At 36.2% G+C, this 17,605-nt stretch overlaps 1 protein-coding gene across 1 annotated transcript in view; it reads left to right on the top strand.

Annotated features, from left to right (window-relative positions):
- COMMD10 (COMM domain containing 10) overlaps window positions 1-16,613 on the top strand; it is a 116,339-nt gene extending 99,726 nt beyond the window's left edge. The window contains exons 6-7 of the mRNA XM_030467937.1: window positions 15,127-15,186; window positions 15,803-16,613. Of these exons, the coding sequence (XP_030323797.1) occupies window positions 15,127-15,186; window positions 15,803-15,841 (99 nt within the window). The 3' untranslated portion in view covers window positions 15,842-16,613. The remainder of the gene's footprint in view (window positions 1-15,126; window positions 15,187-15,802) is intronic.
- Window positions 16,614-17,605: the final 992 nt, after the last annotated feature.

Here is a 17,605-nt window from a genome sequence, read left to right as displayed (position 1 = left end):
GACCTACTCATGGCAAGACTGGCATTCTGATTCCATTCTAATAGCCCCACTGTTACTTATAAATGCTGTCTGGTTCTGAACTGCTTTGCTTACAATGCATGTTGTTTAATGTGCCTTTAAAGATTATGGATTAAAAAATTGTGGATTAAAAAAGTATCTCATACATTTTTAATAGAGTTTACAAACGATCTACTCTGTATTTTCCCCCTAGCAATATGGTGTATTGTTGAAGTGTCAGTAAGTAAATTTACATGTCCATGTAAGTTTTACTATTCTGGGCAAAGGTATTGTCTTTTGTAATAGACAGATAGATTTGCCTAAGATCTGATTATTAATTGATTTTATTTCTTAAAAATGGTCAAATTTCAGATAATTACTTGATAGAAATATTTTCGTATTGTAGTCTTCTGTTTTCTTTTGCCAAGTATATGTAGAGGGTCACAAGAAGACTTTATGTGACTTACACATTTTCTATTGGAATGTGAAAGTAGAGCCTGGGTAGTGTAGAAAGTCAAATAATCTCTCTTGCAAAAAACATGTAGAAGCTTGCATTGGAACTAAATTAAAATACCTTAAGAGTCAAACGCTCTTCAGTGCAACATGAGGTAACTGAATTTACCACTCATTTAATAAATCTACATGTTATTCCTAATAAAAAAATATGCATTTCCACTGTGAAATTCTGTTTGAGGCAGGTTACCGCTCTTAGAATCTTCTAAGATTTTTCAGAAGTGCCACTTTCAAAACGTCTTCTTTTAATGTTGAGGATCAAGATGGAAATGAAGTCATTAGAAGTGTTTGCAAGCCATGTCATCTTTCAGTGAAGGGAAAAGTGAACATTGAAGCTGTGGCTAGGTAAATGTATCAAGAAAGCTTTATAACCAATCTAATCTCATGCTATGCTGTAGATGATACACAAACCTACAAACAAAGGTATTAGATATTTGGTAAGATCTCAAGCATGCTGAAAAGTTCAATAATATCTCTGTACATATTTATAGACTGATTTACCAGCGTACCTCTTTTAATCTGCACTGATACAGGATTAATCTAAAAGCTACTGCATTTTCTCTGTTCCATTCCTTCTTTCCATCCACTGAAGTATATTTTGATGATAGTAAAATTATTTTGTGCTAAGCATTTATGTAAAGTGTGTATGCCAATGAGCACATTTGATTTTTGTTAAAAAGAAAAATCTCTCGTATCAGTTTAATTATTCCACATAACTTTTCCATTCTGCTGTTCAAAAGAGCTTGAATAGAAAAAAAATGTTTAAAAGTACAGATTTCAAGATTTAATATAATGGATTCTGCATATGTGCACCTAATATTTACCCACAGGTTTAAGGGAATTTTTTCCTTTGATATTATATTTTTTACATTGTGGTTGTGTGGAAGGAACCATTTCTGATATAGAATGAATGGGCTCCTGATAAAGGACCAAAAAATAAAGAAAAAAACCTGGATAATAATAAGTTCAATGAAATTCCCCAAAAAGCATCTACAGAAAAGCCAAAATGATAAAGTGTTTACTATGGTTCTCTGTAAACTAGGTGTTCTGGCAAAAACATTGGGCATAATTTGTGACTTCAACATGAACTGAATGAGAGCTCTACAGATTGTTAAGATTTGTCTGCTTAAGTGACAGCATTAAAGAAATTTATTGCCTTGATGGAGCCAATTTTTTTTGTAAGTGCAGAACATAACATCTCTATTTAACTTTATATTTTATAATTTAACTTTATATAATTTATAATTTAACTTTATAATAAGCTGATTGTGGAAATATTTTTGGATATAGGGGCTTCATATTAGTCTGTGGCAGTAGTCCTCCAAAATTCCCTTTTAGAAGTAGAAAAACATCTGCTAGTGGTATCTGCCATCGTCACTTGCTTCCAATAAGGACCATTCCTGTAATACGCATTGTTATTTTGCAGTTCTTTTGTTCCTAATCCATAACAAGACTACCCTTCTCTCCATGCCCTACGTTTCAAACTGGTGTACGGAAGAACAGCATTTGCTTCCTGTACTGAGACTCTGTCTCAGCTACATATTTGGATGAGTGAGTGGTTTATTTCTCACTGACTAAGTGTTCAGACCAAGAAAACTTGCAGACTTTAATGGCTTTTATTCTGAATGCTGTGGGTTATGATTGAGAACTCCCTACCTCATTTCACACAGCTGCCAAAATAGTAGTTTAGAAATGCAGGGATGGGCTGCTACTGAAGCTGAGGTGTCATGCAGTTGGGAATTACAGGGATGGTGAAAGTACTGTCTTTTTCCTTCTGGCTCCCAGAAGACAGGGTGGTGGGCAGGGCTGGACAGCAGCCACAGCTTCAGGCTCTTGAGTTTGAGGTTAGTCTTCTCCAAGGTCTGTGTTGATTTCTGCATTGTTCTGCATGAACCAATAATTTTATTGTAATAATCAGTCACGGTTGATCTCACACATTTTCTAGGCTATGGAACCACTGCATATTTAAACCACTCTGGTCAGGGTAGAAAACATGATTTGTGGAACGGCTGCATTATGTGTTAAAATTCTTGCATTATTTTGTACTTTGAACTGTAGTCATTCAACTGAAGAGAATTTAAGAGCTTTTTGTATTCAGCATCAAGAAGCACTGGGATACTGGGATTTTAACACACTGTAAGTTGTCTTAAAATTTCATTAATGTATGTAGATATTGAATGTGGATCAGAATGTTTTTGTAAACACAGAGTTAATAAAAATATATTGTACAGGAAAATGCAGCTACGAAGGACATTATACCATGCTGCATTAAACGGAAGTGTAGAAAGTGCAGCATTTTCTAGTAACTGTCTTTATTATCTGCCTAGCGTCATATGATATTCCTTGTGGTATGGCTTCACAGTAGCTAAATATTCCAGGAAGATTTTGTAAGAGCTTTCAGCAAGGCAATTTATAGCCCCATTTTGATATTTATTTTCACCTCTTCAGTCTCTTGTTTGCTTGGAATATTGCCACATACAGGCCTGTAAATAGCATTTTCACTTCAATTCACAGCCAGTCAGTTCCTGGAGAAAAAAATTAAATCTAATGCTGTGGTATCACAATTAAGTTTTCACCATGGAGTCTAGGCATGATTTCACAGCCATTAATACCACATCTCTGCAATACCAGATTGCCCACTGAAGAATTGTAATGTTGTGTACATGACTGTGATTCTGTCACATTATCTAGAATATATGCAACTATGCATTTTTATGGTGTTGTTATTCTGAGAGAATGGGCTACGTAACCATAAATGCAACATTAATGTAAACATTCATGCAAAATTAACCTACTGACTTTCTTTTAAACACATTTGAGCAGTTTAAGTGAATCTAGCACCTCATATTATTTGACGATACCATTGTGATTCTACACCAAGAGCCCTATGTCTAGATGATACTCTGAATAATGTCTACAGGCATAGTGAACTAATAGCAGGTTTTTATCCAAGAGTTCTGAATCCTTTGGTTATTCTGTCTTATCTTGCTCTTTATGGTTCTTTTACGCTAGTTTTGAAGTTTCAGAGCCATTGGAGATTGTGCTGGAATACTTCTGTGTTGTTTGAAAATGGTTAACTGGACTCCAGTTGCACCACTTTTGAACTGGTGAGGATATACAAGCAAGAGGTCAGCAAAGTCTTTGGATCCCATTAAACAGTCTTGTAACTTGGGAATTCTACTGGCCTACTATGAAGTTATCTAGATCATCTTTCTATCACTGCTGATCAGCCAATATCTACTGACATTACTTTTGCATCTACTTCTATGTCTTCTGAGAGTGAAGAATAGTAGCCATATAAAAGTTGTAATTGCCAGCTTTTAAGGATTTCATTTAGATCTACTCCCTGTGAAAAATACTTAGAGAAATTAAATCTTCATGAACTGAAACTGTATTCCTTATCAACTGCTTAGCTAAGGGATAGTTATTTTTTATTACTAAATATCACTCTTATGAGATGGGCCCTCTAAACAGGTAAGAACTGTAATCTTTAATAAGATAAACTAAAATCACCTGTCACAGAGGTACACGGTAATGCTGAAATTGTTACAGATGGGACAGTAATTAGGTTCCCCATTTTTAACCCTGTTTCAATCTAAGCAAAGCAACTTCTCCTATCTTTTCACATATGATGCATCCGGATGAGAACCATCCACATGTTGCTGAACTTGCTGCAGTTTCTTAATATTTATCCTGTACAAGAGGTGTGCAGTGCTGGATTCAGTGTCTCAAATGAAACCACGGAAGTGCCAAGTAGAATCATCTGCCTGATGGCAGTGTTCTTGCCAACAGGTAAATGTTCTCTTCCTCATATGATGGGTTATGTTTTAAGAAGTCTCTTGCCTTGCCTGTAGAGCTACTGAAGGGTGTATTTCAGAAGTGCAGAAGGAAAAGTTTCAGTTCTTGAAGAAAAAAGGAATGGAAATTCTTTCTGGATCTGTAGTATCTTAAAGCATTCGTTCATTGCATGCACCTAGCATGTTGAATGACTTGCAGCTTTTGACCTTCCATGTGACTGCATTTGTTTACCAAAGTTCTTGCTGATACAGAGATGCAGTTTATTCAGTTTGTACTCCCTCTTTCAGTCTGAGGCTGTGCTCTGCTATTTTAGATTTTAATATCTCTGCGAGCTTCAGCTTTAGGAAAATCAATGCAACACCAACAGTACCCCCAAAAAAAGCCAAACCAAACCAAACAAAAAAACCCCCAAGTACAGCATTTATCAGTAAATTGAGCTGGATTGCCAACTGTCAAATTAGCTGTTGGATTCACATATTCCTTAGACACCCTCTGACCCCATAGTGCCTTTGCCTGACCACCAGAGTTGTGGCTACTTTGTGGTTGCAGGCAAGTTAATTGTTTTTTTCCTCCAAGAAGCAACACAAACTGAATTGATTCTCCTATGCAATAGTGCTTTAATCCTTTTAAAATAATGGTCCTAATCATACTGAACTATTTGTTCTCATTAAAGCAACTGGTTTACGATTCTGGTAGTTCATCCCTCTGCACAGAGCTGTGAAATTACTTTGTGTTCACCAGTCATAGAACTTGTCTCATACCTGGAATCTAATGGCATCTCCCTTTAGTGAATTCTCAGCTGTTAATTCTGTCACTCATCAGTAAGAGAGCACAGACACTCTTAATGAGACTGCTGTCACCCTTAGGCCTCAGCCCAATATTTGACCAGGTTAATCAAGGTATCTTTCTGGTTCATCGGTTCATCTTTCAACCTTTGTTTTCTCTGTCATTTTTCTGCTGGTCAATGCACAGTTTTATATGTTGAATGCAACTGGAGCACTGTATTGGAGTTAAATAGGTGGAAATCAACAGAGTCTAGAATCTTCATTTTGTCTTTGATGTTAAATTTGAACTTGAGCTAGTTCAGTACCCCTTACTTCCTAATTTTTCTTAAGAAAAAAGTGCAAAAACCACCACAGCTTGCTTTAAGATAGCAGGATATCTACATTACGAAGATTGAAGACAAAGCAATTTACTGTACATAGAGAGTCATACCCTAAAGGTGTACAACAGCAATATGGGAGAACAGTAGAGTGAGATATAGATAGGTAAGTTTTCTCTAACATTGTCAGAAAATATTTCTATTATATGAAAGAAGGCCAGACTTAACAATCTCCATTTAGCCAGTTGGGAAGCAGATGTTAACAGTTCTTTGGTAAACTCCCTAGTATATGTAAAAACTGAATTTATGTGTGTTACATTGTACATGCCATTCTGTCAGGCTTGAAATCAAATTTTTAACCTGCCATACCTGCATATCACTCTGCTCCATTGTTCCCTTTACTATCACCTCATTAAATGTGTCTTAAGAAGATAAAATTTAGCTGGTTTGGACTTTAATGTCTTGAAAATCAATATTAAATTCAAGCTATTTCAGTACTAACTGACATGATTCTAATTTGTCTGAATTTTGTAGTAACAGTATTAAAATCTTGTTTGTAAAATAATGTCCCTTGTATCTTTGAATCATGGAATGGTTGGAATTTGAAGGAACCATTAAAGATCACCTGCTCCAACTCCCCTGCCATGGGCAGGGACACCTTGAACTAGATTACATTGCTCAGAGACTCATTCAGCATAACTGGGAATGCTTCTAATGATGGACGATCCACAGCTTCCCTGGGCAGCCTGTTAAAGTGTCTCACTACCTTCATCATAAAAGGTTTCTGTCTTGCATCCAATCTAATTCTACCCTCTTTCTGTTTAAAGCTGTTGTCCCTTGTCCTGCCACTACAGGCCCTTGCACTTCACCCTGTTGAACTTTATAAAGTTCAGCTGGACCCTTGAGCTTTTCCAGGTCCCTCTGGATGGTATCCCTTCCATCAGGTTTACCAACTATTCCAGTCAGCTTAGTGTTATCCACTAACTTCCTGTGTGTACATTCAATCCCACTATTTGTGTTACTGATGAAGTCTGTAATGAAGATAGTACTGGTCCTAGTGTGGACCCTTGAGGATCACCACTTACACAGATTTCCACTTGGACACTGATCCACTGACTGTAAATCTTTAGATGCTACCATCCAGCAGTTCCTTATGTGTCTTTTATTCCATCCACTACTCCATCCACCAAATCCGTATTTCTCCAGTTCAGAGGTAAGAATGGTGTGCGGAACAATATGAATGATGCATTTTAGTCATGAGCCTCTTCATGACTAAAAGGAGGAGAAAAGCTGTGTTAAATTCCTTCAAATAGTAGCATATAAATTTTATTTCAAGGAAAAAAATATTACAAACAATTTCCTTTATTTTTCATTCAAATTTAAAACCATATGTTATACTTTTAAACTGTGTTATAATCAGTGTAGACAAGACATTAAGCAAACCATAAGCTTTTTTTTTTTAAGTGAATTAGTATCTTAAACATAGCTTTAAACATCAATTTAAAGAATTGTTCATAAAGACAAAGTAGTTTTTGCAAACTTACCTGCAATCCAGTATTTTTTTTTCCTTTTGAAGAACATGGATGTTAAAAAGGTAAAAATCTGAAAGACATTAAGCATATTTTAAATATTGATGTCTATCTTCATGAAAACATTGCACCATATAATATCACTTTTTATTCCTTGCTTTACCAGTTTATTTTTGCAGCATGCAGTTCCTGCTTGAAAGAGCAAACTGTAATTAATTTAGAGCTAAACAGATTCAATTTGAGTTAAAACTATAAGATACCTTGATTTTGATATTCACTAAAACCAGCCTAAATATCTGTAAAATAATCCAAACGAGTACTGTATTCCTTCACATTTCTCAGTCTCTTTTAAAACAACCTGTATGAACTGTAATTCAATAGCCAAAGACTTAAAGAAAACAAAAAGGGATTTGATAACCTCCCTCAAATTCCTTATGTTAGCCAAAAGTGATCTTGGTTTTTTTTCATATTTTTCCTCTGAAGGAAGCTGTGTGTGAGTGCTTTGACTTTGTCTTCATTGCATGTAAAAGCACACAGCACTTGCAGTAGTTTCTATTCTCAGCACTTTGTCCAATTTTCTTTTTAAGCAGTGAGAATTCACTGCTGCATCAAGCTTTAAATAGCTTTTCAGCTAAACTATCAAAGCAAGGTGATCACTGAAATTACATTGTCTGAAATCCAAAATGGATAGTTTTTGCATTAGAACTTGTGTAACCTTCAGCAACAGAGAAAGAAAAGTGGGATTGTAGCAAAAGCTGTACATTTGTTCTATTTCTTAGAATACATTAAAAATTTCTATGTGACTTCCTGATGAAAAACAAAACCAAAAACTAAACCCCAGAACCTTTATTTGCAGTTTTATTCCCTAAGAGCTCCGTCTTTGATCCTGCTGGGAAGTAGTTAACATGCCTCACTCCCGCATGGCTTTTCTGTTTTCAGCAGCTCAGACTTGTGTGCAGTCACCCAGTTGCTAGCTGCTGGCATCATTTGTCTGCTGGAGATCAGAGATAAGCTTGCTGACAGTCACCCAACACCCTTTTAGCACAGCAAAATACCCACATATTTTGTCTTTGCCTTTGTGCCTAACAAAACCCAAACTGGTGATACTCTGAATGACCTATCCCAAATGAAAGAACTAATTTGCAAATTATCTAATCCTGACATTTCATAAATATTGTGATTTAAAGCAGGGTTTTTTGGAAGGGTATTTTCACGTCAGTTACCTTGACTTTCTGTGGTTCTAAGCTCTCTTAGATCTTTCTTCTTGATGCTGGCTTCTTTTATCCTGCCTCTTACCTTGGGCCTTAGTAGAAACAACATGTACTTTCAGGTTTTCTGGCAGGAGAGAAAGTCTTCTCATGGTAAAACAGTGAAGTGTTGCAGAATTTTATTGAGCCAGGCAGGCTCAGAAGCTAATGCTGCTGAAAGATGCTAACGTCCTCCATTCATCTAGAGCCTACTCATAATGTTACACATCTGCATGACTACACCACATGAAGTTCCTGTCAGAGCAGTTGCTCTAGATGTGGTTGCAGATGACAGTAACCCAAGTTTCTTCACCTGGACACAGGAGTTTCACCTGGCTTTTAGTTGAGACCAAGCAGGTTGCATCCTGAGCAGTTTGTAATTTAAGCTTTGTAATTAAAGTAATTTAAGCTTTTCCTAAGTCCAGCTTTCTTCAGACCCAATGTTAGATGTGTGTCTGATTTGCACATAAATGGTTTGCAACTGACGTTAATAATGTCAGCTACAAGTAAGCTTTGTGAGAAACTCTCTAAAACACTGTCCATATTGTTCAGTTGATCTCCTTGCTATAAGAGGTATTCACTGTTATATATCCACACACAAATGTGTCTCAGTCTCCCTTGAGTGCTGTAGGGATTTCATTCACTTTCCTCAGATAGTTATCCAAGTTAAAATATTTGTCTTTTGAGTACATAATCTTAAGTTTCCATATGCCAGTGCTAGGCTAATGTTGCATTTAATATTAACTCTCAGTTCTCTATTTTCTAAGTAGTTTGCATAATAATGGAAACATTTAGTAGCCATGTCTATGTGATATCTTTTCCATGTATAGTTTGTAAAACATTAATGTACTGCCAATCAACTTTGGTGAACATGTAAGGTCAGAAAAGCTTGAAAGTATTTCTAGATCCATCATGATTACTGCTGGTGTCTTTTTCTTCAGCAGCACTTCTCTCCAAGCACAAACACAAAAAGGCAAGTTAATGCCTTACCATTTTAGGTGAATTTCAGACTATTATGTCAGTCTTGATGTGAGATACCTTTAGAATAAAAGTGTGAACTCACTGGTCTTCATAGTTTTTCAAGACTTCCATGGTAGCCCTAGTGGAGATTCATGAAACAGGGTTGTAACTTCATCTTTTCCTTGTGGAAGTTGTATTCTCTTACAGACTGTACACTTGTGTAAAGAATATTCATTAATTAGAGTTCACATGCTTTCCCAGAGAATCTTTCTTCCATACTTAGTACTAGGAAATTAATAGAAAGGAAATGTGCAATTGTCTTAAAATTGTAATGAAGTTGCTTCTTCAGAGAGCTTTCCACAATATTAGGAGTACAGTATAATTTGCAGCATTAGCTGAGAGTTGAAATGGGGAAGTTGTCATTATTAGGACCTGTGTTCCTTAGAATAACTGGTGGTATTGTTAATTGTGTGGCAGTCTGTTAGTGAATGAAGTTAAACAATTTTCAAACACATCTCTTCCTGAGTACTGTATTTGCATGTAGGTAATTGTAGCTACATGTTTACCTACTGAATCCTGAAATTACAGTTACACGTGTGTAGATGGATGCTTTGTGCTGCTACTTACTGGTAATGTGCAGAGCCTAGTGAGGAATCGGGAATTAACTTGTACTTTGTGTGGTTGCCTTTAAAGAAGAGAAGGGGATGTAAAGATAAATATAAAACACAGAGCAGGCATAGAAGGAGGTCAGCCTTTCAACAGACATTCTAAGAGACATTTTCCATATGAAGAACATACAAAAAATCCTGCTTTAAAATATTATTTGTGATAGGCTCACACTGATACACATTTACTACCTATTTAAAAAAAAAAAAGTGTGTTTGCTCACTGTGGTATTTTTGTAAAGGTGTATTTAGTATAATCTTTGCACAAAACTGACAAGTCTGTAAATGTAGATTTCTGTTTTTGAGAGGTTTTCCATGCAAAAACATCATTAAAATATTGACCAGCCTGGTTATGTTACTTTTATGAATGTAAGTGAGAATCAAAGGCAGAGGATACAGATGTAGTTGTTTGCTTATTTGCTGTCTCCCATTCGTTTAGTAAGATGGCATTTACTCTGACTAGGTGTATTAAGATGAAAACTGTAGTTGTTTCCAGTCAATTGTCTTGATTTTAGAAGCATTTTTCTTTCCTACTGTGAAGAAGGCGTCCTGCCAGCATCTAATGATCTGTGATCTTCCCAGCCTACGTGGTCTTTTTAGTAATTGTGTCCCACTTCTTGCCTCTTGCTTTTCACCAGTTAAGCCAGCCAGTCAGTAATTGATATTTTCATGAGGGTGAAAGGGATCAGGAAGAATGAAAATGGAAATGACTGACTGTTCTTGCTATGTTTGGTCTTCTGCAAGTCTCCAGTGCCCACAAAGTCTGTTGGCTCCCTGTCAGATTGGAAAATTAATTTAGTCTAGGCACTTTCCATAGAAACATGCTTAGAGATCCTGTGACTGCAGCAGTAAGATTATCTGTATGTATCTCTAAGCCATCAGTTCTAAGTAACAGGTCGATTAGATTTCTGGAATCTACAGAGAGCTTTTGGTGACCTTAAAAATAAATAAAAAAGGGAGAGAAAGTGTGCTCCTGGTTTTTGATCTCCCTAAATACCACAGGGAATTTGAAATTCCTAAGCTTATATGAAAAAGAAATGCAACTTGAAAGGTAGAATGCAGTATATGTACAACTAAATGTTAACATATCCGTCAGTGAAGAAGGGAGTTAGTATGAAAGATGTTCTGTTGTCTAACAGTTGCACACTGAAACGTGAAAATGAAGGTATTTCAGTCATAAGGTACAAATTTTTTTCTCTACAAAAGTAATTTGGTGTTGCAAATGGAACTACTCATAGAAGAAGAATGAAGTTTCAAGGTCACATTTTCTGATGATGTGAAGAAGTGTAATTAGGAATATATGTCAGAGATATTTTTGCATGGTTTCCACAGAAACATTTTGCAACAAGAAGGTATGCATGTTTAAAATAAACTGTTCGCTGAGGCAGTGGGAAATTAGTGACTCTTTTGCATCTTGTGTAGTTGAATCATTTTTTAATACTGATAATTGTGTTGAGCAGAAGATTTGCCTAATTGCTTGTTGGTGGTTGTAAGTTAAGTGTATATTAAATTATTGTGACTATTTTGCAGAACTAGCCACACAGTCAGAATGGCTCTTCTGGGTATGATAGTGTATTAATGTTGACTGGGAGCAGGAAGTTTCTCTTTATTTTCTTTTCTCTTGTCTAACTTGTTCCCGAAACCCCAAGAAAACTTGGTTTTCAGCAGCTACTTTAGAGACTGGGGAAAAAGTTGTTTTTTAAATGATATGAGACAATAAATGAGAAGATAGTTAAGGGGAGAAAACAACCCTAATCGATTAAACTTAACTAGAAGTTCACAGAAGTTCTCAGGAGGCTGTGAAATGTAAATTGAGATAACTGTAGTAAGAGAAGTGGCAAAATGAAAACAGATTCCATCTAGATCTACAAGGGCAAAATGGTGCTAAAATTTTATTTTAACACTGAAAAATATATACAGTATTGAAATCTGTCCAAATATGTTAAATCGTAAGTATGAGGTAATATGGTTGCTGCCACAGTGACAGGTTTGAGATGTTATTAGAAAAATTAATAAAAATATAATAAAAAATAAAAATACTAATAAAAGCACAATAGTCACTCTAATAATCACTCTCATATCTCACAGAATAAAAAAAATATTAGAGTGAATGAGAGTGAAAATAAATTAATGGTACTGTGTTTATTTATCTTTCATATGAAGATGTTAATAGCAAGGAGAAAATGAGATGCCAGAAATGAGCAAAGGTGTAGGAAGGTGAACAGGGGGAAATTTATCAGGAAAGAGGAAAACAGAAAGTTAGATATCTCTAGCCAGTTACTCTTTTCTTGTTTTTGTTCTGGGGAATATACTAGGTCAGAGACAGCATCTGAAAACCTGTATGTATAGATAAAGGCAGGCAGTTTAGATTCACCTTTTGTAAATAGCCTAAGAATGCATACAGTGACATTTAATTAAGTCAGTTAGCTGAAAGTGATTTTTTTATCCTATGTTTTAGTTATGGTTGAAGAATTATTGCTGTATGTAATTTTTTATCTTTATGTGAGAAAAATTCCATAAAGTGGATTAGGAATTTGTGTACATGGGGGCTGTAGCAATATTCTCTCTACAGAGTAATTTTTAATACTATTCTATTGAGGAATTAAAGAACTGGATAGTAACTGTGTCCTGGGACACATCAGTTGTTTGTGTTCACATAGAATAAAGCAAATAAGTGAAGAATGGGTATCTCAGCTAAAAATGAAAGCCATCAGCCTGCTCAGATGAAGCTTTTTCTTTTAGGAACCAAGTTCTGATATGAGAGTTCCATGGACTGTATAGGAACTCTTGATCACATAACAATTACTGTTTGGCACCTTCCTATAGGGCCTCATACTAGTGACAAATTTAATATTGTAAAAATAGCATTTTTAACTGGTACCACACAGCTGCATGCTTATGCATTAGCACTGCTGAAGTGGGGTACTAAACGTACCAAGTTTTTACACAGAGAAGCAATTCTGGTGTTGTCGATTATGTGCAGATTACATATTATGTGTTATGTGCAGGTGACATATTTCACAAGATGTAGTTATAGCCTCTCTCCCATTGACAGTCCCACCCCCACCTCTAGGTCAGCATCATAGCCTGGCACAGCTGCTTTCTTGAGCGTCTCCACAGACCTTTGCCTGCCACAATGCAACATGTATTTTGACTTAAGTTATCAGACTGTGATTATTAAATAACAAGGGAAAGAGACATCTCAGCCTTTTCATAAGTGAAAGTATTTTTTCTTTGTATGAAAAGAATCTGAGCTAAAAGGACAAGACTTCATTTGCTTATCCTATCTTATAACTTCAAATAATTAGTTAGTAGTTAGTGGAAAATATGAAAGGCAAGCTTTTCAGTTTCTTTTTGTTGTGTGTTTGTGGGAAGTTGATCTTTCTTGCTGATCTGAAATAGTAGCAGAAGATGCCTATCATGAATGAGACATAGAGCTCAGATAAATGAGATATGGTGGCTGGAGGTGTCACACAACCACAGGCTGTCTCTGGAGGTATTTCAAAACTTGTATGGAAGTCCAGCAGACTCGTCTTCTAGAAACCATGCAAGAGGTCACCCTGACTATTCACGGAGTCTGATAAACCTTAAGTTATATGATATCTTCCTTTTATTCTGTACCTAATTTTTTTTTTTTAGATTGCTTCCTTCCATTCAGGCACCAAAATCCTTCTGGAACAGCAAATGCCAAAACAACATCCAGGCTGAAATGGCAGATCGATTTGCTATTAGTGTATCTTTCTTCTTTCCTCTGCCTCTTTTCTTTTCTGAAGAAACCACTTGTTTGCTTTCTCTTTGTTTCTTAGCTGTTAGAAAGCCTTTAAAAATGCTTTCACTTCCCTGTCACGGCTTTATGCTCTTTGGAGGGAGGATCAGCTGGAGTCATGGCAAAGAGAAAACTGCTGTCCTGGTAGTTTTATTTTGTATTCACCATACGATTCCCAGAATTTCATTGTTCCTTCCCAGAGGGGGAAGATTGGTCTCTCATGCAAATCACTGGTCCTTTTTTAGGCTTTTGTAGCCTTCCTGAAATTGTTGGAAAGAATCCTTCTTTCTGCCGAGTAGGGAGGAGGAATTGCACCAGACAGGCTGGCCCCAGTCATTTTATCCCTTTCCTGTGTCTTACAGCTCCTTTTCAGGAGGAAAAGGCAGTACCTATCCTGAGTTCCCAGGGCTTCTACTCTTGTACATTTGGTGTGCCAAATCCAGCAGCATGATTTGACTTAAATCGAGACTTGCATTAGTATGAGAGTACACAGAATCTGGCCAGAACCTGGTCTGTATATGAAACTATACTTGCTCATTTAAGCTGAATTGGTAAATAAATGGTTTTCTACTGGTTTAAATGGAATGTGAGGTTGGTACCAGTTAAATAAAATTTGTCTGTGTGTGTGTTATTTCAACTGCTAGTGTTTTGTGAGTAGATATGTCCACAGATTCAGTTTTCACAGAACCTTGTTAGTGTTTATGGAAGTGCAACTGTTACGCTCACGAATGCTCCCAGGCATTGGTAAGTCTAGCAGCAACCCAGAGAATGTGCAGTAATAGTTTGGAATTTATTTTAAAAGAAGTGACGAGAAAGTAGAAGGAATAAGGATAGAAACAGTCTAGATAAATTAGCACTGGAATTGAAAGTAGCAGGCATTCAACTACCTATTTCTTTCAAGTGAGCTAAGCAGGATAGAAACATTAATTTAACCCCTTCTCCTCAGACATCAGTACATATGCACAGCAGATTATTACCACCCTCTGTTTTATCCACAGTAATTTCCAATTGTATTATTTTGCCTTTTTAGTTTTTAAGCACTGTTTTGAAGCTGTTGTGTTAATTGTTAATTTTGGCTGAATTTGTGCATACATGCCTATAGCTGTGTGGGCATGCTAAGATCATAACTGTTAGATTAATGCATGCAAGTATTAGCTCTTTGCTGGTGCAGTATGTTAATAGCTATGCATGCTCAATCAAATATGCTCCTGACTTTGTCATTGTATAATGTTATTTACCAGATCCTAGACAGACTGCTGAGAAAGATGAATGTAGTATTTCATTTTTATCTGACTTAAACATTAGATAATAGAATCATTTTCATAGGATGTTTTATTACTGTTCTTCACAGCAGGAGAACAGACATACCTGCAGATTTGAATTCTTCACTAAAATGGAATATGCATAAATAAGGGACATTGTAGTGAATGGAAGAAAAAACTAGCTGTTGCCACCATTGCCTTTCATGTGGCTTAATCTGTATTATTGGAATGAATACCAAAACCAAATAAAAAGTATGCTTATCCCTTCCTTTCTTTTTCCTTCACAGAACCTGAAGAAAGTGTTTGTAGAATTTAGCCATCAGGAGCTGTTCAAGTTCTATAACAAGGTCTGTGCCTTTTACAATACTTTAGTTTTGCTGTAAACACCTTATGCTGCTCAGCAGGCAGTGTTGCCTATGTGAATTAAATCTAATGAAACTGGAAGGATAATGGATCCAGCTTTAAGGCTGATAGGTTTGTTTGATCACATTTTCAAGAAAGGTTTTCCAATCTGAATAAATTTGGAATAGGTCATTATAAGCATGCCTGGTAGTTAGACTGAGAGAAGTACCCAATGGTTAACAATGAGCAAAGACCACCTTTGTGTTACATCTCCAGTCAAAATGCTAGGCTTGTAATCCAGTAGAAGTCAAATCTATTATTTTTTTACCTTGTTATTCTGCGTTGAAAATTCACAGCAAAACACCTGTGCTTGTAAAAAAAGGCAGTACTTTGACAACTGTTTCTTAAAGAATTTGAATATTTAAACTGCAGCAATGAATTCTAATAGCTACATGTAAAAACAAATATTCATGAGCACATGATTTTTATTGCTGCATGAATAGATGTAGTGTACATAGCTGAAGATAATGGAATGTGTTTGGGGTTTTTCTGTTTGCATGTTTCTAAACAACATTTTATGTTAGTGGAGATCTTTTCTCTCTGTTTTGTTCCTGTAAATAGCTGGAAACTATACAAGCACAGCTGGATTCCCTTACGTGATGTTTTTGAAGACTTATTTCTCCATCACACTGTTGCCACCTCATTTTTTTGAACTGAAGATAGATTGCCAACCTGTGTTTGCTGAAGGATTCAGTGGGTTGCTTCCTGTAAAATTATACCGCTTATCTCCTGACCAGTAACATTAACCAAGAGTCTTTGTTAAGAGTGTGAAGGTTCTAATGGACTTTCCCTTTTTTTCTGAGCAATTGTGAAGAATGGCATTACTTTCAGAAAAAAAAAAAAAAAAAAAAAGAAACTATCCTGCTTTAGAGATTGTTTTTTTTTAATCCTGTTAAGTATGTTACTTGATTCTGGTAGAAATTTGCATGTGAAATTTATTCCTGGTATGGAACCAGGAATAAAATCTGGTTTTAAGAGGTAAAAGGAATATAAAAGTAGTAAGAGAATTTACAGCTAATAAAATCTCTGACCTTTATAATTGTTATTCACATTATTGATTAAGCTTATTGCATAATTGACAAAATAAATTCAGTATTTAAATTTGGGTTGGTTTAGTTTGTTCTACTGTAACTTTATTTCATTATCTTTGTTCTTTTTGTGTCTTTTGTTGTTATTCTAAAGAATTAAAAATGTTGCTGATTTCAGTGTTTACTTTTGGCTCTGAAAATAAATGCAGCTTCTTAGCACTGCATGCATCTCAATGCATCTTAGTGTTGTGTAACTGGGGAGAGAAATCTCAGGTTGTATAATGAAGACAGCAGAAATAGTCTACTGGTCAGATATCTGAAATATATTTCTTGATCCTTCCTCATGTTGTCCACCACTGTTGTGACTTAAAGGCCAAGTTAGTCATATTTTCACACATTTGTTCCAGATGAATTGTAGCTCATGAACAGAATGAGAAGGTAAAACTCAGTTGTTGGTTGTTGCCATTCAGTGACAGGTAACTTCACTGTTGCACCTTGATAATAGGCATAAGGTACAACTCTGCACTCCACACTAATAGCAGGTGAGAGAAAAATCTTTGGCATTATATTGTCTTTCTTCCTCCTTAGGGGATACTCTGAACCAGGTACTTTTCTCCCAGATACCCAAACTAGGCATGACTAAAAACCAAGAAGCCAGTTTTCTTCTGAGGTTTTGATACAAATATAGTCAAAAGGTGTGTTTTGAATAGCTGGTATTTAAATCTTCATGTGCCAGATTTCCTGCTTTGTTGCTTTTGGAGGATTGTTTTGGGCTTTTTGTGTTCCTTTGCTAGGGATTGTGCTTTACCCTCTAGAATGCTGAAGGGGTTTGCACCAGCTGTCTAAGCTGTGAGATAGTAGACTTGGAAGATAAAGTCATAAGCACCCTATGTGTGACTAGAGGGCACTGAACAGAAAAAAAGCACATTTATCATAGTTCTTAACTGAAATGCCAGATGATACTGTACTATTCTTGTAAGGAACAATATTACCCTGCTGGAAAGAAGAAATGAATCACTGTTGCAGAGCAGAATCTTACCCTATACACTTGTGAGGCTGGCTGCCAAAACCAAGTCATGTCTCAAGCCACCGATAAACGTGCATTATCTTAGGGGCATATTACACTCCCATGCACAGACATCCCATGCTCAGTCTTGTTATTCAGGAGCAGCTTGCTGGCTCACTCATCTCGGGCTGCAGAGGTTGGTGTGTGTGCAGCTGAGCACATTCCCACCATTCACTCTGCCTGCCAGCATTAGCTAGGAAATTCCCTTAGCTGACATGTAGGTTCTGGCTTCTCTACATAGTTTGTGAGACTGTATATTTTGTATGACAC

Source organism: Calypte anna, chromosome Z (genome assembly GCF_003957555.1).
Source record: "Calypte anna isolate BGI_N300 chromosome Z, bCalAnn1_v1.p, whole genome shotgun sequence".
Classification (NCBI taxonomy): Eukaryota; Metazoa; Chordata; class Aves; order Apodiformes; family Trochilidae; genus Calypte; species Calypte anna.
Note: the sequence above shows the minus strand (reverse complement) of the source record. Positions and strands in the feature narration are given on the sequence as shown.